Below are 26,575 nucleotides of genomic sequence, written 5' to 3' on the forward strand. Positions count from 1 at the left end.
ACATAAAGAATAAAAGGATTGGTCTAGAGACAAAAGTGTTTACTGCAGTATAAATCTACGGGAGATATCATTACTATATTAGAAATAACTGCTAGAAATAACAGATAAATGAACTATTTACATAGTTTTAATTTCTACACAAGACAATTGTTATTGGCTGAATATTGCAGAAATTTTTAGTAGCATTGTGCAATTAATAAGGTTAATGATATAAAAACAAAACAAAACAAATAAAACAGGTATGTGCAATTCTTTTTTTTTTTTTTGTCGGTCGCGGGACTTGAACTCTGGGCCTAAGCAATGTCCCTCAGCTCTTCAGCTCAAGGCTAGTGCTCTACCACTTGAGCTACAGCGCCATTTCCGGTTTTCTGGTAGTTAATTGGAGATAAGAGTTTCATGGACTTTCTTGCCTGGGCTGGCTTTGAACTGCAATCCTCAGATCTCAGCCTCCTGAGAAGCTAGGATTACAGGCGTGAGCCACCGGCGCCCGGCCCAGGTATGTGTAATTCTAAGAAAGAATGCAAACACTTAAAAATTTTCTTTAAAAATTCCCTAGGTTTTGTAGAACAGTTACTTCAATCTAGTTGTCTGTTTTTATATCCATTTTGAAATTTACAGAGTAAATCAATATATGTGACATAGAATTCTGAAAATGGAATAGACTCTTTATGTCCAAAGTATCTACCCTCAAGAGCACCCAATAGGTATTTAAGAAATGTTAATATTGTGTCCTCTAAAAAAACTTTTAGAACAAAACTTAGATCAGGAAGTTTCTATCATTTCTTTAACTTTTCTGCAAATCTTTTGCTTGAATAGAATGGAAAGTTCTTAAGTGTGCAGTAGAATACACAGTTAAAATAGGGCTGGGAAGTTGGCTCAGTGGTAGAGTGCTTGCCTTGCATGCCTGAGGCCCTGGGTTTGATTCCTCAGCACCACATAAGCAAAAAGAAAAAAGCCGGAAGTGGCGCTGTGGCTCAAGTGGTAGAGCGCTAGCCTTGAGCTGAAGAGCTGAGGGACAGAGCCCAGGCCCAGAGTTCAGGCCCCACGACTGGGCCCCCCCCCAAAAAAAAAATAAAATAATTCTGATTTATAGAAATAAAGCTACAGAGATTCTGACTGTAGTTAGTTCTGCATTCTTCACTAGAGTTGGTGAATTTTGTAAACTAGTTAAGTCTTCAGAGAGTCGAGGAATGCTTTCTGAATAATACTTCAGTTATTTTCACAAAGGTAGATCATGCCACTTTCCTCTAGTGTTAGTAAAGCAAAATTTCCTTCATTTCTCTTGGCTCCAGACCAACAAGGAATATAATATTCAGCTAAGTGGCACTTTCCGTTCCTTATTATGAGTTTAAGATAGCTTTAAGAACAGTTTATTGGTTATAAGTAACAACTTACCCTGAGCAGCTTTTCAATTTTGTTCAGTAGTGTAGGTATAAGATGAGACTGTAAATTCCCAAGTTCTGTAGTCCAGGCAGCATAAGCTGGTAAAAATACTTGATGTGTTGCGCTAACTACTCTTTCTGAGGGATCACCCAAAGCTGACAGCAACAATTCAAAACCCTGCAAAAAAGAAGAGAGAATAAGGTTAAGAAGTTTAATCAAAAGCTGTATGTATCCATTTCAAGAAATTTACAAAAATATTTTAAGTAAGACAAAAAGCCTACTGATCTCCTTTTCTTGCCATGCATTACTGACAGACAAACATAGCATATCGGCTGCCAAATTCCTGTTGAGCTTTACAAATTAAAAGCAGTCAAACATCCCCAGTGGACCAGTTGCTATACATACATCCCTACTACACATTATAAAGTATCTGAATCAGAGATGTGGAATTTTGTATTATCTGGAATTCTGTCAAGGTGTTAAAGAGGTTCATTTTGGAAAACATACCTGTTGATATTTGTCAGGATCATCAATGTATCCCATAATGATACCAAGGCTTTTGATCACAGCTTCTCTTACTAAATCAGCCTTATCTTCCATTAACATCTGTTGCAACATTGAAAGGACCAAGGAGCTACGAATTTCTTTCTGAAAATAATGGACATGATTTTACCATTTAGTTAGAGTAAAGCATAAAAGTATAGATAGAAAATAGCACTAATAGCCCTATTTTTCAAAATTCATATTAAATAAACACAAAATATTTTGCTGTATTTGCTTTCCAATCTTTGCTCTCTCCAAGTCCCTACTCTTACCTTTCCTCTCTTAGTGGTAATAAGATCTACCTTGAATTCGGTGTTAATCATCTCTCAGCAAGTTTTTGTATTGCTGCTAAAAATGTGAAAATCCTCAATTCTTTACAGTGGCACACTCAAGCACATTTAGCTACTCAAAAAAAATCAACATTCAGCTATAACTAGAGAATGATTTTTCCTATCATCTATTAAGTACAGAACAGTGTTGAGGATTATAACAGGAAGGAATTACTCTGGCAATCAAAACAAATGCTAAGGTGGGATGAGAAATTATGAAGTTCTGATGCTCATTTAAAAAAAAATTTCTAAAGTGAGACTAGAAATTCAAGCAGGATAATGAAAGAGCAAACCTCAAAAGAGCTTTTTAAATGTGCAGCTAATTTATTATGGTACTATTTAATATAAAGTCAAACACCACAATATCTTGATTCACAAAGATCTATTTTTTTTGTTTGTTTGTTGGGGGGACTATGCTAGGGACAAACCCAAAGTTTCTCACACATGCTAGGCAAGCACTTTATAACTGAACTATAATCCCAGTACCCACACAAAATTGTTTCTAGCATTTTGTTCAGCCTAGATTTTTTTTTAAACCAACAATACAAATATCAATACAGTGAAAAAGACTAAAAAAAAAGTATTATTATGAAAATAGCCTTTATATCACAGACCTCTTAGAAAGGATCTCAAGGAACCCAGACCATACTCTAGTAACAGTTTACTGTTATATTCAACAAAAACCAATGATACTGTTATATACAGAAAAGAAATAAAGGTAAGTGACACCTATGTAAGTAAAGATAACACTAACATGAGCCTTTCCCCCTTTTTTTCCCCAGCTGATTTCTTTCCTTTAAGCTACACTGCTAGAAGAATTTGGAATAAAGTAGGTAAGACACTTGAAAAAAACATTTCTGTATAAAAACACAAATTTTTCAATGACAAAAGAATTCTTACAGGAAGGTAAGGTGCCAGTGCTCCGCAGGATTCCGCTACAAGTAGTCGTCTTTCTGGGTATTTGTGATTAATCTACAGCAAAAAAATAAAAAAAATAAATCAAGCACTAACACATACACTCTCCTCTTTCAACAGAGAATTACTTTCACCATCAATCCTGGGCTGAGTGCTATAAGGCATGCTCCTTTTCCATTTCTTGAAATCGCTTTGCAGCTATATCTGGATCAGGAATAAGGAAATGAAGAATAGCCTAAACATGAGGCCACAGGGGTCATTTGTTAAGAGAAAAACCAAAGTTAAAATTTGGTAAGGTGTCTATAGACATTATATGCTTAAAACTAAGTTTTCTTTAGCATCTCAGGAGAAGCCAGGACCCATACCTAATGAAATTAACTTAAAATTCAGTTTCTGGATCTTACATGATAGATATGGTCAGATGTGTGCCAGTCTCTTACCTAAGGTAATAGGAAATAATTTCTTTAATAAGTCAAGGCCAGCTTGAAGAAAGTATAGCTTTTGTGTGTGTGATGGTACTGGGTCTTGAACTCAGGAGCTGGGAGCTGTCACTTAACTCTTTGACTAGTAACTAGCACTGTAGCACTGAGCCACAGCTCTACTTCTGTCTTTTGCTGGTTAACTGTAGATATGAGTCTCATAGACTTCCCTGCCTGGGCTGGCTTTGAACCTCAATTCTCAGATCTCTGCCTCTTGAGTAATTAGGATTACAAACTGTACTTAGCTCTGGTTTTCTTTCTAAAAAAAACTTTATTCCTGTATGTACGCACAAAATGATGGGGCTTGCTACCACATCTACTACACTGATTTTTAACAAAAAGTAACAACAACAAAAAGACACATACTGGGTTTTGTTCCCATATGTCTTCGTCATAGAATATAAATCTTTCATTGACTGGAAAAGAAGTATATTTGTTCTCATATTCCCATAGAAAAGGTGACATAATTCAATAATATATTGGATCCCTAAAATTAAGAAAAGAAATTATAGAGTAACCTACTGGGCAACAAACGGAGGTAGGAAGCTAGGTAGATCTCTGAAATCAATGTTTATTCAGGTTATAAAGAAGAAGGTGGTTTATTACTGATAACTTGCAATTATATTTAATTCAGATGTAGTTCCCTCTAAACCAGAATGGCCTGAATGTCAATGGCTACTCATAAAAGATTTGTTCTGTTTTGCTTTTGTCTAGATCAGTTAGTTACAAAGTTAAATGTACATATGAGAGAAAAATCAACCATATTTATGTATATTAGCAATGAACAAAATGAAAATCAAATTAATTTTCTTTGCAATAGCAAAGAGTGGAAGTATTTTGATGTGATTAATACAAAAAAGATATAAAACTTATTTTGTGAAAAATATAAAATACCGTAGCATGATACTTTAAAAGACTCAACTGAATGTAAAACATTCTAAACTCATAGATTGAAAGGCTTAATAAAGTAGGATGGAAATAATCTCAGATTAATAGAATGATCCAGTGAATTAATTGAAAAATCACAGCCAGCTTCTTTTCTTGTAGAAACTTACAAACTGATCCTAATAGTCATATGGAAACCAGACAGATCCATTAAGAGACAAAATAAGCTTGAAGTGTTAGAATAGTAATAATAATAATAAATAAGCTTGATGGGAGAAAATGTTTTAGAACTAGTTGTAGTTGAAACTGCACACTATGACGATACTGAAACCAATGACTTGTACTTTTTAAATGGGTAAGCTAAGATCTATATGAATAAAGAAAATGAAAAAAAAACTATAAAAAATGAATGTGCACATGAATAATGTATTATAAAACTGTGAATTCAAAGCTGATAAATTGTATCCAAGTTAATTTCAACTTTAGACAATTAAAACCTTACTCTACATTAATATGTATGAACATGTAAAGATATATATGGCACAATCACAGGTAATTGCTACTATATACATTATTCATTTTATTCATACTAAATCTAGTGGCTCTATCATATTTCAAGAAAATATGAATACCCATTGTCCATATTTTTCTTAGGAATATGAGACTATGCTTTTATAAATATGCCATATAATTTGTCTCCATAGGTAAGAAAGTCTTTTTTTAGGTGGAAAAACAAGGTGTTCAATGATTTAAACATCAAGTAGATAGTCAAGAATTCTGAATTCTGTAGAGGACTAGAATGTTCAGTATAATCTGAAAGTACTAGTACTAAAACAAGTTAAATTATAACACAAAACCTCCCACATGCAAAGCTTACATTCCATATACTGTGTGCAACACAAGTATACAATATAGACAAGATAAATGCTAAATGTACACATTCACAAGTATGTGTATCTTATTCCTCCTGGCACATTCCCATCTAAGTACTGGTTGTGTCTCACTTTATTCAGATTCTTACTTAAATATCAGTTCCTTAAAGATCCATTCTCTCATCATTTGTTCTCTGCCCTTCTCTAATCCCTTTGCTGCTTTATTTTTCTTCAAAAAGCATATTTTACTATAAGATAGCCTATTATTTCATTGTTTATTCTTTTCTCCCACGAGGATATCTTGATCTTTTGTTCACCATTGCATTCATGGATGACTAACTATACTAGCAACTGGCACTGAAATTTGTGTTTTCTATGTATTTGTTGAATAAAGGAATAAAGCAAAGTACACTAAACCATTCTTCAACACAATTAAATCACAACTGCAATAACAGCATAATTTATATTCCATAAATTTACTAATCAGATTTAAAAGATATTAACTATTGTAAGAAATTGGAGTGAAATAGCAATAGAAAGCCCAGTAAGTCAGTTTACCTGTTCCCAACACTGTGGTAAAAGTTCAGCTTCCACACGTGTAGGTCCAACATGACGTGCAAATGCCACACAACCTGTCAATATCATCTGCCTAAAAAGGATTTAAAAAAAGACAGGAGAGATATGTATATCCATTCAAATGCAGAACTAGGTCCAAGTGTTGAGTTAAGCTAGGCATTGTTCAGTGCTCTTGTTCAAAACTGTAAAATTTGCAAAATGACCCAGTATGTCTTTGATGTTGTACAGCAACATATGACCCATGATAACCTTGTAAAATAACTTTGTAAAATAACTTTTTCCAGTGTTTGGGACCAAATCCAGTGCCACGTGCCACCAATGAGCTATATAAACCTGAGCCAGTGACTTTCCTTTATATGCATTTATTCTCTTTGTACCTCACTCAAGATGGTTTAATCACTGATTATTTCCTAATGACTTAAAAACAAAGAGTGACATCTACCTGACTATAACCACAAGATCCAGAAGCTAGATTTTCCTTTTCTTTTCTTTTTATTTTGTCGGTTGTGGGGCTTGAACTCTGGGCCTGGGTGCTGTCCTTCAGTCTTCAGCTCAAGGTTATTGCTCTAGCACTTGAGCCAAGCACCACCTCTGGTTTTCTGGTGGTTTATTGGAGATAAGAGTCTCATGGACTTTCCTGCCTGGGCTGGCTTTGGACAGTGATCTTCAGATTTCAGCCTCCTGAGTAGTTAGGATTACAGGCGTGAGCCACCAGCGCCTGACTTAGAAGCTAGATTTTCTAAGCTAATTTTCCCTACTTTATTAGGGAAGAGTCTTGACTTCTCCTAATATCCCAAGGAAAGCCCAGTCTAAGGCTATTTAAGTGTCTATTTCTCAAATTTCCCTTTGATATTCTATTGCTTTTTCTATTCTACTTTTTGAGGACAGATAAATTAAAATGAAGCAAGAAATTCCCAAGCCACGTTAGCTGTCTTTTCCCTTATGAAAATTCCATTAATATCTAGGTATTATTTCTGCCCCCACACCACACATACAAATGTCGATAATTATGATTAGAAAACATACTTGTATAGAACTTCAAATCCTGAGTCACCATTACTAACTGTATTAAAGATGTATAAACTTTAATAGAAAAAATTTTAGATCCCTTCAAACAGAGCTATTTAGTAGAGCTAACTAGAAAATATGATAGCTTTGAAATGCAGTTCAAAACTGAAAGGTTAGATGGCCTACAAAGTATTAACTGAATTGGAATTAGACTTAGTAGTTGACAGCAAGAAGAGTAAGATTGTTTGGTTAGTCAATGACTTAGGTTAGATATATGGTGTCAGTTAGAGTTGGTAACAAAGTACCAGAAAAAGCACCATTACTGAATATAAAGTTAAGTTTTTCTCAAGCAAGGAAAAATAACTGGTTGTATTTGAAAATATCATGCTAACTTAAAATATTTGCCTTATTTACATGTAATATTGTTAATCAACTGATTGATCTATTTTAGCAGCTATATTTCTGCAGTGTTTTGAAACCCTGATGAATCTCAACATCTTACTTTCATGAAGGCAAATAGATATTTTTGGCCACCAGGTGGCAGCTCCAAACTTTACATCCAGAGTATAAAAACAATCTCAGTCTTTGGTTTTTGCCTTGCAAATCAAAAGATAAAAGTATAATTCATGGTATTTCATTATCAAATGACCAAGATAGATTACAGTAGTTTTCAGAGACGAAAACAAAGTCTCACCAAATTATGCTTAGGAAAATTTCAAATTGCAACAGCACTAACATAGTTAGTGGTGGGATGCGGGGAGGTGGACTAAATACTAGTTAGATTAAGATAATGTAGCTAAATGTGTTTATGGACTCATAAAACAATATTTTTGTTTCTACCTCATAAGACAATAGAATTGTACTGATAGACTAGAATTGTATTGAATAAACTAGAATTAGAATTTGGTAGCTTTATATAATTTAAGTAATTGTTAGACTGTTTACATTTTTTGAGAAGGTTTGAAATCATAAGTAAATCATGAGACAAACTAGACTCACAATGCAAGGAATTTCTCAACTAAGAGTGTTCAAAAAAGTCTAGTAAGCTTTGAACTCTATAGTACATCTCTCCTTCCTGGTGTTGACCAAAATATACTGGAAAACAAGTGGAGAAACATAGCCTTAGGATTCAGACAGGCTTAGGCAATACCAGGAGCTCTCACATGCTAGTCAAGCAATGGATATACTTACATTTTGTTCATTATCATGTATTATAAAGTAGTAGTGAAGTTTCCATTAATTCTTAAAACTATATACATTGGAGTGAATGATTCTTCAATCCTGCAAGTAGCCAGTGAATACAGTGGCATATTCACATTTCAAATTCATTATTCATGACATGGACTCACTTTTCAGAATTGTCAAATCTGTTGTACGTTGTATGCCTTCAATGTGCATTTGAGAATCTTGCATATTTTAACTTTCTTTTGGGTATTTTCTATTATTCTCTTGTCAATGTTGATGACAAAATAGAAAAATTAGCAAGTCAATATTGTACTGAGGTCCCAAAGAGGTAAATCATACTCACCTTTGCTCATCATCTGGTCTCTTGATCAAGTTGAAAAGAATATGGAGCAGCTGATCTCTCTCTTTAGGCTCAGGATGCAGGCACGCTGTACATAATATGAGGGGAATCAACTCCTACAGAAATATGAGGGTGAAAAAATTCAAACCAAAAATGCATGACAGTATTTTTAGATAGACATTTAAACTTCAACATACAAAGTAACAACTTTTAATGTTGTAATACTGATAACTCAAAACACAGAAAACATTACAATACATTAATATATTGGTTATATAAAAAGTATAAGTCACAATGCATTAAAAGCCACTTAAGATTCAAGTAACTTTACTTTAAAATCAGTATTTCCCCAGGGAAACTTATTTTATAGTAAATAACATTCCATCACATGACAAAATAATATAATAACTTTAACTCTGAGAGTGCTTTTAAAAGAAAAGTTGAAGTTCACTATATTTTAAAACTTAAAATCATAAAATAAAAGCAACTTTTCCTGAGGCTAGAAGTTAGTTCAGGGGTAGAACACTTGCCTAATATTCTTTCTTTCTTTTTTATTTTTTGCCTAATATTCTTAAGGCCCTGAGTTTTGCCCCAAAGAAGAAAGAGGAGAAAAGGTAGGATGGAAAATGGAGAGAGAGAGAGAGAGAGAGAGAGAGAGAGAGAGAGAGAGAGAGAGAGAGACAGAGACAGAGAGAGACAGAGAGAGAGATAGAGACAGAGAAACTATTTCTATAAACAATGAATCTTCTCAATACTAATACAGAATGTGAGTAGAAATATTTGATGTTAAATTGCAAAATTTTAAACAGTATTTTGCCAAAAATAGCCAAAAGTTTATTCTTTATAGACATGTTTGAAATTAAACTTGTTCTACATTTTAACATTCAAATGTTTTGATATTTAAAACTAATGAAATTAGAAGTCCAAAAAAAGAGAAAATATTTGTAGAGAGAATTCTGTCAAGCTATATGAAATAGTATTCTGCAGCTATCACAAAAAATTCTAATACAATAAAGAGAAAAATAATTATTCCCTTTTTTCCCATCTACCTCAGTGCCCACTAAAAAATTCTAACAGATTTAAAAGAAGAATTATTATGTAATAATGCATGAGTATTATCCATATGTAACTTGGAGAAAAGAACAATAAAGTTTTTACTGTATGAAATATATTTTCTCATATGGATATGATTATTCAGAAACAGATTAGAGTTAGGAATTCTAAAATTTAACTTACACTTTGTACTCTTCTTAATCACAGTGATAATTTCTATTGTCATTTCTTTCTTTCATGCTGGCAAAATTAACAATATATAGAAAGTCATTGCCAGTAAGATTTGGTTGATACTCCATACCAGAGAGAACTATGCATATCCTGGCATGCTAATTGCTATTTCAGATATAACACAGTATGGAAAAAATACCAGAACACTTTTCCTGTTATATGTTACACAGACTTGAGCAGAGGTCTATAAAGTGACAATGGAAAAATGTACTTTTATAAATTCAGCAAGGATTCTTGATAACAGTGTGTGTGTGTGTGTGTTTATGTGTGTTTATGTGTGTTGATCCAAGGGCCTGAAACCAAGGCCTGGGTGAGTCCTTGAGCGTTTTTGGTCAAGGCTAGTGCTCTACCGCTTGAGCCACACAGCTTTTTGCTGATTGATTAGAGATAAGAGTCTCAGGGACTTTCCTGCCCTTGTTGGGGCAGACGCTCAGATCTGCCTGTCCTAAGGATCATAGGTGTGGGTCTCCAGTATCTGGCTCCTAATAGCATTTTAACTGCTAAGCTGGAGCTAGCTCTAAATATACTAATATCACCACGATTCAGTCATTAACAACCTTGGTATGCAATACTCTTCAATAATGAATTCTGCAGGTATCTGTTGTGCTATTTATTCACATTTACTGTGAATACATCTATTTATTTGAAGCACTAATATTTCTATACCCTAAAACTTATTAGGTTCATAGTTATAATTTTCACATGAATTATAGATTAACAACTGGAATCAGTATTTTGTTTTTGGCGTTCTAATTGCAGAAATTTAGTCATTGAAAAGGTACCTTATAATAATTTTGAATTCAGCATTTAAGTATGATGGTATAAATTTTGTTCTGAATACAAAGTGTTACTATTTAAAAGATGCCTTTGTGGGGGCTGGGAAGGTGGCTCAGTGGTAGAGCGCTTGCCTTGCAGGCCAGAGACCCTGGGTTCGATTTCTCAGCACCATATAAGCAAAAAGAAAAAAGCCGGAAGTGGCGCTGTGGCTCAAGTGGTAGAGCGCTAGCCTTGAGCTGAAGAGCTGAGGGACAGCGCCCAGGCCCAGAGTTCAGGCCCCACGACCGGACCCAAAAAATAAATAAATAAATAAAAGATGCCTTTGTAAGATTAAACATTTCTTGAAAATATCAAAGTAATGTAAAATATCATACCTGAAGTTTTCTATTAAAAAAACTATTACGGTACTAATACACCAATGGTACTTACAACTCCAGTGGTAAACATTAGATTGAAAAGATCATTTCTGGAGAACTAGAGGTGTGATTCAAGTGACAGAATGCCTCCTAGAACATGCAAAGTCCTAAGTTCAAACACCAGTACAGCCACACACAAAAACAGGTATTTCTCCCGACAGGGGAAAATACGTATTCCTATTTCCAGGCAACAAGGATCTTATATATTGCTTTAGCAACCTAGATTTGAGACTTTTTTTGTTTTTAGACTAGTAGAGGATTAACATTTTGCACTTCATTCAGGGAAGTATGTTAGTTTATTCTGACTTTTTCAATTTTAATGACAAAGATAGTTGTGAAAATCTCCTACCTCTCGAGTGCTACGTTATCTGTGGACTTAAGTAGAAGAGATTTCTAGTATTTTAATCTTTATTTGGGTTTTACAAGTAAAGCAAGTAACTTCTAATGATAATACAGAAAGGTCTTTCTTTAAGAGACTGCAAATCTCTTTAGAAATATTTGCATATGCCTTCATATTGAATTCTCTTACTTTTAAAATTTAATTTTATTAATTTGTTATTTTTTATTATACAAAGGGAATACAATTACGAGTCAGGTAATGAGTACATTTCCTTTCATATAGTGTCTTCTGTTCCCTCATTCTCTCCCAATCCCTCCTGTCTCCACCCACAAGTTGTATAGTTCACTTTCATCAATGTTGAGCAAGTTCTACTGCAGCACTTTTTCACCCTTTTTCTCACGAGTTCTATACCCCTGCCCAACCCTTCTGAAGATGTACTCTCTTGAATATACCATAAATAAGGTAAAGGTGGCAGAATTATCAACAACTAAAAACTTAAAAAAAGGAAAAAAAGTAGAAATCTTGTTTCTATATCTTTGAGTTCATTTCAGTATGCATATTATTTTATATAAATATGAAGAAGCACTCAGACATTGAGCCTTTGTGTTTTTCTCCTAAGTTTCCTCTTTTGGTCTCACTGTGTGTGAATATCTAGAACCCTATATAATTTATTGTATCCTAGTGGATTTCAGATTTAATTTCTGTGTATCAGAGAGAACATGTGCGGTTTGCCTCTCTGAGCTTGGCTTACCTCAATATGATTTGTTCTAGTTCCATCCATTTCCCTGCAAATGACATTATTCTAATAGCTGTGTAAAATTCCATATAGGTACCACATTTTTTGGATCCACTTATCTATTGTGGGGTGTTTGGGCTGTTTCCATATCTTGGCTATTGTGAATAGTGTGTAATGAACATATATGTGCATGTTTCTTTATCACATCCTGGCTCATCATGTTCAGGGTAGATGCCCAGGAGTGGTATGGCTGGGTTATAGGAAAGATGTATGTTTAGGTTTTTGAGGGATCTCCAAGACTGCTGTGCAGAGTGGTTGTATTAGTTTACATTCCCACTAACAGCACAGTAGGGGTCCTTTATCCTAAATCCCTGCTAACATTTGTTGTTGCACAAGTTCACAATGTTAGCCAATCTTACAGGGGTGAGATGGAATCTCAGAGTTCTTTGGATTTGCATTTCCTTTATGGCAAGGGATGATGAGCATTTCCTCACATGTTTCTTTGCCATTCTTCTGAGAAATCTCACCTTGGCTCCTTTTTCCATTTAGTGATTGTTTTTTTAGGTTTGGGAGGGGTTAGTTTCTTGAGCTCCTTGTATATAATGGCTATTATGCCTTTGTCTGATATATTACTGGTAAAGATCTTTTCCCAGTTTGTTGGCTGTCTTCCTAGTTTAGTAACTATGTCCTTAGCTGTGCAGAAACTTTTTATTTAGCTGTAGTCTCACTTGTCAAGTCTCTCTTCCATCTGTTGTGCTCCTGGGAGTCTAGTCAACAAGTTTCTATTTATACCTGTAAATTCTAATGTTTCTTCTACTCTCTTGAAGTAGTTCAAAGTTTTGGGTCTGACATTGATGTTTTTGATCTACTTTGAATTGATATTAGTGCATGCTGACAAACAGAGATCCACTTTTAGTTTTCTGAATATGGCTGCCCAGTTTTCCCAACACCATTTTTTTTTCCCTCTGTATGTCTTTGGTTCCCTTACCAAATATCAGGAAACTGTAAGTATATGGCTTTATTCCTGGGTCTTCTAATCTATTCCATAGATCTTTTAGTCTATTTTTATGCCAATACTAAGCTGTTTCTGTTATTATGGCTATGTAGTAGGGTTTGAGGTCTGGTTTTGTGATACTACCTGCATTACTTTTTTGACTAGAATTGCTTTGGCTATTCTAGGTCTTTTGTTGTTCCCTATGAATTTTTGGATTGTTTTCTCTATCTCAGTGAAGAACATCATTGGGATTTTGATGGAGATTGCATTGCATTTGTCATTGTTGGCAGTATGGCTATTTTCACAATATTCATTCTACCTATCCTTGAACATGGAAGGTCTTTCCATTTCCTGATGTCTTCATTTCTTCAGATTTTTCTAGTTTTTGCTATAAAAATCATTTATATCTTTGGTTAGGTTAATTCTTTGGTATTTTAACTGTTTTGAGGCTATTATAAATGGAGTTTTCATTATTTTCCTTTTTGCTTATACATTGTTGGCATACAGAAAGGCTACTGAGTTTTGTCGGTTAATTTTGTATCCTGTTACTTTGCCAAAGTGGTTGATCAGCTCTAGGAGCTTGAGGATGGTTAACTCTTTTACTTTTAAGAACAAACATAAATTATTTCCTATGTATACTCTATTTTCTTAAGATTGTATGTGGGTATTTTGAAAAATTGTTATACTCTCACTGGAGAATATAAGATCAGTGTGTTCATACTAGAAAAACGGTACTGAAACAGTAAAAAGATAAAAAAAAAAATTGAATCAAAGCTTTTTCAACAAAAAGGAAGTCCCAAGCCAGATGGCTTCATTTATGACTGCTACAAATTAATTCAGGAATCAACAGCAATTCTACCCAAATTTGAATTTGAATAGAAGAGGATAGTACTTATACATTTTAAGACACTCTTAGCCTGAAACCAAAACTAGACAAAAACTAAACAGTGGTTCAAAAGCTATGTACATATGAACCTATAAGATAATGCTAAGCGAAATGAACCCCAAGATAGGGACACAAGAGATGTTTTCTTTTTTGCTGTTGTTTTTTATGTACTATGTGATTTTTTTTTTCTTTTGTATGTTCTTCCCCCATGGTACAACCCCTGTTGTCATTGTATTTGATTCTGGTGCCCTGTATCTTGTATATACATATATCTAATTTGGGGAGGGGAAAAGAAATAACAAAATTCTGTAACAAGGATTCAGGTTGACCCACTGTAACAATGAGATGTTGAAAACGAACTTTAAACTTGGGGGAGGGCAGAGACAGGAGTTAGGAAAGTGGGGAGGAAAGGAAAAGTAGGGGAAAAACAAAGGAGGGGGTAACAATGCTACACAGGAAATGTACTCATTACCTTATTCATGTAACTATAACCCCTCTGTACAATCTTCACAATAAAAAGTTTTAAAACATGAACATAAAATCAGTAAGCCTAATATCACATTAACAGAGGAAACAAAAATCCATGTATCATATCAAGAGTTGTAGAAAAAGCATTCTGACAAAATTTCAATGCTATGTCACAAGTAACATTCGGTAAACTAAACATGGAAAGAAATTCCTTAACATGATGAGGGTTATTTATAAAAATTCTATAGCTAACATCAAACTTAAAGGCAAAAGTATCCCCCGAAGATCAGAAATAAGAAAAGGATATCTGTTCCTCCTCTTCAACAGTGTCTTGGTAGTCCCAGTCATAGCAATTTAAGGAAGGGGGTGGGGGGCGGGGAAGGTGAGCTATCTAAAGTGTAAAAGTATCTATTTGTAGACCCCACAATTCAATCAGCAGAAATACAACTCATAAAATCAAAAACAAAAATGTCAAAAAAAAAACTAGCACTGAAAAACTGTTTCTGAAAAGATCAAAACACATGTATGTTATGCTTTTTATATACTTGCAATGAACAATTCTAAAAAAACACTTTCACTTATTGTTCCAACAAAAAGAATACCTAAAACTAAATATACTAAGAATCAAAAGACTTACACACTGAAAATTATAAAATACTGCTCAAAAATAATTGACCTGAGTAAACAGAAAGACATCACACAGTCAGGTAGTGGAAGTCTTAATGTTGGCAAGATGGAATACTCCCAAAGTAATGTACACATTCAATGGAATCCCTTTGAAAATTCTGAAGACCTAATTTGCAGAAATGGAAAGCTGAGCATTTATTCACATAGAACTACTCAAGATTCCCTGAATAACCCAACAACATTGAAAAACAAAAACAAAATAGGAGGATTTATACTTCTCAATTTCAAAACTTAACAATAGTAATTAAAACAGTATGGAGGTGGCATTAGGACAGAATTGAGACCAGTGGAAGAGATCTCAAAGTTTACAACTAATTAAATTCTGAAAAAAAGTAGAAAGGTACTCAATCAGCAATATTTTGATTTGAACAACTAATCTAACTTTATAAAACTAATAGAAGAAACCACAGAAGTAGAAAATTTTGGCTCTGAATTTCATGATGGATTCTTAGATCTGACATCAAAAGCAGAAGCAACAAAAGAAAAAATATGTATCAAATATCATGCACAGACATATAAACACTTGTTCATCAATAGATGGAAAGAAAATATATATAACCTACAGGATGAAAGAAAATATATTTATAAATAATTTATGCCATAAGGGTTATTATTCACAATATAGAAAGAAGTTCATATAACTCAAAAACATGAAAATAATCCCAAGCAAAAACTGGTAAAAATAAATTAATATTAGCTGGGCGCAGGTGGCTCACATCTGTACATCTAGTTACTTAAGAGGCTGAGATCTGAGGTTTGTTGTTAGAAGCTAGCCCAGGAAGGAAAGTTCATGAAACTCTTATCTCCAATTAACCACACCCTGAGTTCAAGCCCCAGTAGATACACTCACACAAACACACACAAACTATGTAAATGTATTTGTTAGTTAAAACATTAAACCTGGTTTCTAATGTTTTATGTACACCTAGGATATTATGACTTTGTTTACTCAAGAATGTTTTAACTATATTTATATGCCAATAAAGACTTATGCTGACAGAAATGTATAAAACATGAGAAGTAAGAAAAAGTCCAAATATTAACCCTTCAATCACAAGTTTTTTAAAATATGGATTTGAGAAACCTTGGCGAAATAGTAACAAGTATTTCTTTGTCAATGAATAAAATGAAATATAGTCTGTCCTTTTTTTTCTCATAGTGATGAGAATTGAATCTAGAGTCCCACAAGTTCTAAGCACATATTTAGAGGTTTTATCCTTTCATACCTAGGGACATGTTTAAAACTAAACTAAGGGCTGGGAAGGTGGCTCAGTGGTAGAGTGCTTGCCTTGCATGCGTGAGGCCCTGGGTTCGACTCCCCAGCACCACATAAGCAGAAAAAGCCAGAAGTGGCGCTGTGGCTCAAGTGGTAGAGCTCTAGCCTTAAGCTGATGAGCTAGGGGACAATGCCCAGGCCCAGAGTTCAGGCCTCACAACTGGCAAAAAAAACTTAAGACATTTCATTATCTATTAATTTAATTTTGAGAGACTGTAACTTTGTTTTAGCAAATTTTCTAATAAAAAAGAACAAGGTGCAAGTAAATGAACAGAAAAGATTAATTCTTCATGATCCTTTAAATATATTTAATACTTTTGAAATATAAAAAAATGGAAACCAGTGGGAAAGTAAACATATCACAAATTAGATATATGTGTGCTTGTAAATACATATATATCTATATTTAGAATGTATTTTATTACTGATGATGCAAATGTATAAATACTTCATGCAGGGCAATCAGATTTTATTGGTAGATTCTTATGATACTACGTACAACCACTGTATCTCATGAAAATTAGGTTTCTGTAACACTGAAAGTATAGTAAGGAAACAGAGAAGGGATGCAAACAGTGCATTACATGGATTATGGTACAAGCTGAAAGAGGACAGCAGCTCAAACATCATTCTGCCAGGCAGAACTGCAAAACAATCGGAAATTGGACACTGATCCTTCAAGACATAGAAAATGTCCATACTTTTTAATAGCTTATAACTATGGTTTAAGTCATTACATAAAAATAAAACTATTAGTAAGAATAGTGTTTTCAACCTTTTTTTAAAAATCAAAAAGTTCTAAAACTCTACATATACTTTCTCGAGGATCAGTACAAATTTCTTGTGCTTAACAGATATTAAGGATAAGCCTTAAGTGGGTGTTGTCAATGCATTAAGTACCTATCATACTGTAGGTCCCATGAATTATGAATAAAACTAATGACATATTTTAAAATATTCTCAATGTACTTTTTATTAAACTGAACAATTCAAATTAAGAACTTATTCGCAAAGCAATTTTCATTCATCTTTTACTGGTTAGCAATAACAATTTGATCATAATTTATAAATGTAATTATAAAGGTAACTTCCCAAAGTGTTTATGGTTTACCACATAGGCTTTGCTAGCTAAAGCATTTGTTAACAAATTAACTATATCTAAAACTTAAGATGACCATTCTATGATTGTAAGTGCAATTCATTGCCAAACAAACATTATACATCTAAATTACTGTAAATATTATAAATATAGTTGGAAAAGGGTTATATTATTCTTAGTTTTTTATCAATTTCAATACAGTTTTCACTTCTGCAGACTAATCAAGCAGATCATAACAAAAGTACAACCAGTAACACAAAACAGTGTACATGGCATAGAAATGGACCTACAGTAATAGTGTTGCAGAAGCTAATAATGCTTTAAGCCAAGTTGGAAAAACATGAATACCATGCATTTTTACTCAACTCACCTGACAGAGGTGTAAAACCATTCTCTAGGAGCAGAGATGCATGCACAAAAGTAAGAATATGATTGCAAGTAACAGACTTTAACAAAATAAAAATATAACACTAAACTTCAAAAGGACAAAAAAAAAAAAAAAAAAAAAGGACAACATGATGAGATTCTTTGGAGGAAAATACTCTTATGCGTCTTACCTCTCTCTTGGCCAACAGCACATTAGGAACAATGTGGGGCAGGCAGCGCCCCAGCATTAACATAACACTTTTTTCACTGTCTGCAATCCGAGACACCTAGAGAAACAAAGAATCAGTAAATGATTCAGTGGAAGACTTCTGTGCAGGATGGTAAAGTGGACATTAATGCTTTGGATTCTGTCACTTATGCTCTAAGCACACACTCCTATAGTTTAACTTATGTAGAGGATAGCAGTAAGAATAGTGTCCCCAAATAGCGTCAAGCTTTTCAGTGGGCCAGAAGTGAGTTAAATACGCTACAGTAAAAGGGATAAGAGGAATAATTATTCATTGTTTTATAGTGCCAGAAAGCATACCCAGAGCCTCATTTGGACTAGCAAGTGTTCTAGAACGAGACTATATCCCCAGCTCCTAGAATGACTTTTTGTGTTCTATATAGTACAGTAGGATAACTAGTGTGGACTAGAATTAAGTATTTCAAACAAGGTAGTAGATAGACTGAATTTTGAATATTTTCAACAGGAAGAAATAATATCCGAAGTAATAGGTAAGCCAATGTAATGTGATAAGATCATAGATAGTACTTTGTTTTAATGCATAAAATGTCACAATGTATCCCATAAACATATACAGGAACTATGTATCAGCAAAAAAAGAAAGATAAAATGAACTATCAGTTATGAAGTTCAATTAGTAGGCTTAAATTCTCTGAAGCTACAGGAATACCACAGATTTGGGCAACCTTCTCTGTTTCTTCTTTAAAATAATATGTCCACAAAAATCTGACCATAATGAAGTTGCATATAAAGGACGGCTCAAGGGAGCTTCTTTGATATTATAATGAAGACTGCTAGACTGCAACTTAACTCATCAAGGGATCTGAAAGACCCAATAACATTTGGAAGCAGGGAGCCTATGAAAGGTCAAGTGGAACCAACAAAAAGTAACTAGAAAGAGGAGGGAATACAAAGTACAAAACTTGTATTTTGAAGATGGGCCTAAAACAATAGAAAAGAGTTAAAGTCAGCTACCAAAGCCACCAAACCACTTTTAATAAAATGAAAATAATGGAGTTACCCAAATAAACTGAATATAGATGGTGTACCCTTAAGTTGGTTTTCTGAATTATAGCTAAAAGATGTCATAGTTAGACACACTATATTTAAAAGAGATTAGGAGCTGGGCTCTGGTGGCTCATGTCTGCAATCCTAACTACTGAGGAGGCTGAAATCTGAGGATCATGGTTCAAAGCCAGTCTGTTCAGGGAAGGCTAAGAGACTCTTAACTCCAATTAACCACCAGAAAATCAGAAATGGAGTGTGGCTCAAGTGGCAGAGTGCTAGTCTTGAGCACAAAAACTCAGGGATGGCACCCAGGCCCTGAGTTCAAGTCCCACAACTGACCAATAAACAGTGAGATTAGGAAGGGACACTTTAATATTAATAAATATAATCCAAAAAAACCCAGAATAATCAACTATTTTTTAAAATAAATTTAAAGTTTTAAGTTCTATTTTTTAATTTTTTATTACTATAAAGGTGATGTACAGGCGGGTTACTGGTATGTTCTATTTTTTTTGAGCATTACTTAAAATTTTATAGATATTTATGGACTTTACACAGACTTTCTATATCAGACTTCAATATGAGACACTAAGAAGAAAAATAATAGATATGTTTACAGAAACTATAAGAATATTTGGTGTTATTTACCTCTGATCCTAAACGACTATCTGCTGACATTCGACAAAAAGACAGTAATGCCTGGTGGAAAGCAGGAGACAATTTCCTAAACAAAAAGATGGGATGAAAAGGAACAGTATCAAAGAATCACCACTGACTGACATTGAAAAAGTAAATTGCATATTCTACCTCCCATTTCCGTATTAATCCTAACTCACAAATGTCAACTAGATATTTTAGCACCAGTGACTTAAAGAACACTTCACTAAGGAATTAATACAGGAGAAAAAACATCAGTTGATATTATGTAAAACAAACAGCTCTTGAAATATTAGTGAAAAAGTGGTATGGGGGGGTCAATGATAACATATCTGTAAAATCTATAACTGTGACTTTGTCTACCACCCATCCTTATGGTCCCAGAAAGGCTAGCAAAGACAGATATAAGCCTGATATAGTAGGATGAACTGAAGTTGCATTGATAAATACACTATGATAAACTCTAATGTTAGAAACCCACATAAAAGAAAATTTTTTTTTTGGATAAATGAAGAGGAGATGCATTCAACATTCCTGATATAATTTAAAAAATATATTGAATAAATGGTAAAATTATCTTTATTTCTAAAATTCACAGACTCCTGTCTATGAATTATATGCTATATGCTCAACCTGGAAAGAAAAGCTAACATTAAAAGTTACAGAATAAAATTTCTTTAGAAGATACAAGGAACTGGAACCCATTGATTTTCCTGATTAGAGTGGCATATGTCAAGGCTTTTATCTTTTTTTTCTTCTTCTTCTCCTTTTTGCCCATCCCACAAGGAGGGGCCAAAAGCCATCCACTTATCCAAGCCAGAAACCACAAATCAGCCTGTCTTTCTCCAGATAATCTCGACATGTAATTACCAGGCAAATCTGTTTCTTCAATTCATTCCCAATCCTCAAACATTTCTTATGTGGATTCCTCTAATATGTACTCTATCAATCAATTTTGTTACTTTCCAATTAACTCTACTTTGGAGGAACCTTTCAGAAAATGAGCTACCATCATATTTTAAATGAGATTTAATCTTCACTTAATTCTCCTTCAATTATCATTTATTTCACTTGTATTCTTTACATAAACCTTACTGATTCTTCTTTGCTTCCCTCAACACAGAGTTCTCTTGACATACACTGTTTTCAATGGGAAGTGGGAACACTTCCTCTCATCCCTGCCTAGTTAACTTTTACTTGGGTCTTTAAATCTCAGAGTTGATCACAATTCTTCCATGAAACTATTCCTCCTTAGATAACTAGGTTAGGTGACTTGATTACATGTTCTCAGAACAACATTTATCCTGGCCTTAACTTTCTGAGAACCTCTCAACTAACTAGGATTAAGTATAAGATCTGGCCACAACATAGATATTTATAATTATATCTATGCACATTAGATTGAAAGGGCAATACATAAAAGCACTAAGAGCTGAAATTATATGCTAACATGAAAAAGCTCAATGAACATTTATTCCTTAAAGTATCTTTTCAAACTGGGCTGGAAAGGTGGCTCAGTGGTAGAATGTTTGTCTTGCATACATGAGGCCCTGTGTTTGATTCTTCAGCACCACATAAGCAAAAAAAGCTGGAAGTGGTGCTATAGCTCAAGTGGTAGAGCACTAGCCTTGAGCTGAAGAGCTGAGGGACAGTGTTCAGGCCCAGAGTTCAGGCCCCATGACCATAAAAACAACAAAAACAACAACAAAGTATCTTTTCAAACTGTAATCTGAAGGATTTAAAAATGCTTTGTTTTCTGAAGTAGAAAATATGATCATGTACAGTGAAAGCAGGGGTTATACCTTGGGGGAGGGACATACAAAGCAACAAAGAAATAATCTTACAATTGTGTTAGAAACAATTGCATGAAAGAAAAAAACATTTGAATACATATCATAGGGTTCATTTCCCTAACATCAACTTATCTGACCTTTCCTGCTTGCCTCAGACATATACTAGTTATTGCAAATAAAGGAAACTATGGGACCTATGTTTCTTTGGGCCTGGCTTACTTCACTTAATATAATTTTTTCCAAGTCTTTCCATTTCCTAACAAATGGGGCAATGTCATTCTTTCTGATGGAGGCATAGAATTCCATTGTGTATATATACCACATTTTCTTGATCCATTCATCTACTGAGGAGCATCTGGGTTGGTTCCATATCTTAGCTATGGTAAGTAAGGCTACAATAAATATAGTCGTGCTGGTAGCTTTAGTGTGGTCTTGTTTGTGAACATTTGGGTAAATTGGTGGAGGGGAAGGGAAAAAAACAAATCGTTTAAATAGGGATACAGATGGAACCATTGCAACAATGAGACATACAAGTCGCTATGTCAAAAACAAACTTTACAACTTTGGTGGTGGGGAGGGGAGGAGGATTGGGTGGGGGGGGGTAGAGAGAGGATGGGATGGGAAGGGGAAACAAAGGAGGAGGCTACAATGCTTGATGAGAAATGTACTCATTGTCTTGCCCATGTAATTGTATCCCCTCTGTACAGTATTTTCACAATAAAAAAAAAAGAGATAAAAAAAGAAAATATGATCATGAAGGGCAGAGACCATACATACATACATATATATGTATTTATATCTGTATTATCTATCTATCTATCTATCTATCTATCTATCTATCTATCTATCTATCTATCTATCTATCTATCTATCTTTCTGTATAAGCTCTGAGGTTCAAGCATTGTAACTCAATAAAAATTAAGGGAATATTGATGATATAAGATTAGTGATAAAAACAGGTAATAAGCAAAAGGTCTGGCAAAAAAACTATTTCCTTTCTTGGTTATGGCCAACTCTATAGCACTAAAATTCCTACTGAGTTTGATAATAATTGAATTTTAAAAAAAGCAAAAAGCAGTGAGTATCCAGCTATGAGGAGAAAAGCACAAGTAAAAGGATCACTATCAAGTGTGGCCCTGGCACAGAGAGCCTATCTTGAAATAATCAATGTAAAAAGGGGCTGACAGAGCTACTCAAATGACAGAGCCTACTGTCAAAGAAACACAAGGCACTAAGTTCAAACTTCAGTTCCACAATAAACAAGAAAAAACAAAACACTGATTAGAAGTGGTAACAGTACATAGTATCACATATTATTTATGGGCTTGAGTACTTGGCCAACTAACACTTAAGCCCAATAATCTAGATAATTTATCATTTATTCTTCTAATATAATTTAATTTAGTAATTAAATTACTCATACTACATATACTTTGCTATACGTTGCATTCCTGTCTGTGTAAAAGTTCATACATATAATCTACAAAAGCAGTTCAAGAACTGAAATTTTTCCATTTGACAATGGACTTAAGTGAAAGATGTATTTCAAAATATGGGAAACATACTAACCTATTGGGTTTATCAAAATGAACTACATTTTTACTTGATGGAGAAGAAGATGGAATTCCTTCTCTTTCTCTCCTGGGAAAAGAATCTGAGGAATTTTCTTTAGGAATAGTGGAATCAACTTCATCTGATTCTGACAGATGGGCTTTCTGCTTTTTACCCTGGTCAGAACTATTTACAAGTGTACTCTGTCCACTGTCTGTAGAGTCTTTGGAACAAGGCTGATCCAAGGATGGTTGAACAGCATCACAAACTGCTGGTATGGCAAAGCGTTCATTTTTGAGGAAGTCCATTTCACTGCAAAATAAAAAGGAATTTTGAAAACCTTGACAATAGTATCAACTTCATAGAAAATATTTCATATTAACAGCAAACTATAGGACAAATAATAAATTTTTCTGCACAACCCATTGATGCTTCATTTACATAAAAGTATATCCATAAACAATTCAGCATTAAAAAGGGCCATATAAACCTACTTTTAATCAGTACTTACCTTTCTTCATACACAAAATAGGGATAATATCACTAACTTCATAGATTATAAGAATTAAATAAAATAATGAATGGGGAATGTGTAATACTAATATAAAAGTAGTTATTTTACTCTGACACAATTCAAGATAAGTCAAAATACCTTACAGTTCTTACTTCAAAAAACTAATCGATTATAAAATCACTACATTAAATTTTACTATTTTAAATACGGAAAGCAGTTATCACACTTTCTATTAGAATTGTTACAATGTGAAAAATTATGCTTTACAACTTGCCAAGATTTTAGAAATGATAACCAAGCACTAACCTTTCAAGTCTTCTGATTTGCTCCATCAATGACCATTTCTCACTATTTAATAAGCTAATTTTATCTTCTAGTGTCTGTACTAGCAAGGAATTCTAAAATCAAAGTAAGAGAAAAACAGAAATTTAAGATCTCATTGTATGCTTCTGCATGAATATGTTTTGTGGACAATCAGTTCGCTGGTGTTTCTCACCTCATCAGGCTGAGGGGTGTTCAGGGTTGGAGGAAGAAGGCTGCCTAGAACTGGTGTAAGAGCCTCTAGCTCATCTTCCTCTACTCCACTGGCCACATCAACAAGATCTTTCCCAGCCACTTGATGATTCCCAAAATCTCGATAAAGTTGTAATAAGTCTGGAGGTTTTGGAATATTTAATCCTACATCATCCCATAATTCAAAATCCTAAAAGATAAAAAATAATAACATAAAAATACCTTTATCTTGTATTTTTAAGTCATATTTTTATTGTTAACATAAAACGTTATGTTCTGCTCCGGAAAATACAATAAAACCACAATTTTGTTGTAATGTCAAGTTACATAATTCCAATTACACATAATACTTAAGTTTATGCTAAATATTCTATTGTCTATTATTATTCATAAATTCTTTTTTACTTTCTAGTAAATAGGTTTATTGGCTTAGGGGTTAATGTGTTCTATTACAACTTTTTTATTAAATCTATCAAAAATGTAAAAATCTTGGGCTGGGAATATAGCATCAGTGGTAGAGTATTCATCTTGTTTGCATAAGGCCCTAGATGAAATTCCTAGCACTGAAAATAGGTGAAGAAGAAACTAAAGTACATTCTTAACTTTATAACCTGGGTTAATTTCAAAGCTAACAAAACATGAAGACATAAAATATATCAAGATTAAAAAGGTCTTCATTCATAATTTTTTACCTATTATTTAATCTATTATTTACAGGTTACAAGTAAACTTGCTAAAGATATTTTGTTATTCATTGTAACAACCTACAAGTAATTTGTGTGGTCTCCTGGGGTTAGTAATCAGTTTAATCAACGTGTCTTCTCTCTGTTAATGTTTCCAATCTAATTTTCATGAGTGAAAATGCTTTTGGCCAAGTTTCAAAATCCAAATAGTGGCTTTTCTACTTTTAAAGCATTTTCTTTAATTCAATCTAACATAACTTCATTAAAACTACAAAAAGATAAAGTATTCTGTGGACAAAGATTTTTACAAAAACCTTTTGAAGTTCCTAAGTAATCAACTGCACTCAGAATCAATTATTTATACTTATTTATACTTAAAGAAAGATACAGCTGGGTTAAAATCTATCATCCTGTTCTTTTGTTAATGTGTCCTTCCTATTTTCCCCTTTCTGCAATCTTTCTGGATTCTCATATATTTTAAAGTTTTCCCTATTCATTACTTAATTGGCCACTTTGAAAACATGATTAATGTAAACTATCATGTTAGCATAGTATAGTATTGTTAGGTAAATAGCAAACGATTTTGTCTTTTATGAAGAATATGTTTGGGACAGCTAATAATTAATAATTACTAGACATTTATCTATACCTATAAGCCACATAATGACATTTTAGTCAGTGGTCCCCCAAAATTACATAGCTAAATGTCAGCCATGTGAGTCTGTGTAAGTACATTCTATGATGATGTCTGCATAATGATCAAATTGCCTTATGACACACTTCTCAGAAAATTGTTAAGCAACACACAGTTGTGTTATATTTAATTTTTGTCAAATACATGATAATAACTGAGGAGATAAAGTGCTATATCCCTTAGAGAATTTCAATTTTTGCCAAGAGATCGATCCATGGGAGATATGCATCAATGAAATGACCTTCATTTAAAATCTCAAATATTAAAAACTGCTTTATGATTTCAAATATCCTATTTTCTCTCCTATGGGGAATCTAGATTTTTTTTTTTTTATAAGAAAGGCACACGAACAAGAAGAGATTTTATACTTTATGAGGGGGGAACCAGAGGAGGTGGAAGAGGGAAAAGAGGGCAAGGGTGGAATAGAATGATCAAAGTCTGTGTGTGTGTGTGTGTGTGTGTGTGTGTGTGTGTGTGAACACAATGAAACCCATTTAAAAACATTTGTAAAAAAGTTACAAGTTAAAAAATATAGGTACCGCTTATCTAAAATCCATGCACTAGGGAAGTGAATGCAGGAGGATTACAAGTTGGAGACCAGCATGGTCTCCATAGCCAGTAGACGGCTAGCATGGGCAACATACCAAGACTGTTTCAAATTAAAAAGGGGAAAAAAAGACGGAGGGAGGGAGGAGCTGGGGTGTGGAGCCTAGGGGGCTAGAGGCTAACAAAGAATAATGAATGAAGCATGGAAGGAGCAAATGTAATCACCATACATTATATAAATGGTGCAAATATAACAATAAACCCTTTTGCACTTTGTACAATTCACATACTCTAATAAAACAATACTTTTAGAAAGAATAAATTAGAAATAAATGGAGTGATGGTCTCTTGGATCTGGGGGTGCAACTTAGTAGTAAAGCACCTGCCCTGCCTAGTACATACAAGTCATATGCAATACAAGCTCAATCTCTAGCATCACATAAAAAGTAAAATAAAAAGTGACTTCTTGATTTCCATACAATATATACTCTGGCATTATTCTTCAAAAGTATAAGACTGAACTAG

The 26,575-nt window shown here is 33.8% G+C and overlaps 1 protein-coding gene across 5 annotated transcripts in view; it reads right to left on the reverse strand.

The window, feature by feature from the left end:
* Positions 1–26,575, reverse strand: part of Relch (RAB11 binding and LisH domain, coiled-coil and HEAT repeat containing) — an 88,255-nt gene that overhangs the window by 36,753 nt on the left and 24,927 nt on the right. For all 5 annotated transcript variants that reach the window (XM_042668535.1, XM_042668536.1, XM_042668534.1 and 2 more), the window contains exons 6-15: positions 24,111–24,317; positions 23,921–24,012; positions 23,119–23,412; positions 19,748–19,823; positions 18,036–18,131; positions 8,519–8,631; positions 5,965–6,055; positions 3,156–3,227; positions 1,891–2,031; positions 1,396–1,560 (exon numbers count right to left, since the gene is read on the reverse strand). In XM_042668535.1, the coding sequence (XP_042524469.1) occupies positions 1,396–1,560; positions 1,891–2,031; positions 3,156–3,227; positions 5,965–6,055; positions 8,519–8,631; positions 18,036–18,131; positions 19,748–19,823; positions 23,119–23,412; positions 23,921–24,012; positions 24,111–24,317 (1,347 nt within the window). The remainder of the gene's footprint in view (positions 1–1,395; positions 1,561–1,890; positions 2,032–3,155; positions 3,228–5,964; positions 6,056–8,518; positions 8,632–18,035; positions 18,132–19,747; positions 19,824–23,118; positions 23,413–23,920; positions 24,013–24,110; positions 24,318–26,575) is intronic.

The sequence above is a fragment of the Dipodomys spectabilis genome, unplaced genomic scaffold, assembly GCF_019054845.1.
Source record: "Dipodomys spectabilis isolate Male_0828 unplaced genomic scaffold, ASM1905484v1 ptg000455l, whole genome shotgun sequence".
In the NCBI taxonomy this organism is placed as follows: domain Eukaryota; kingdom Metazoa; phylum Chordata; class Mammalia; order Rodentia; family Heteromyidae; genus Dipodomys; species Dipodomys spectabilis.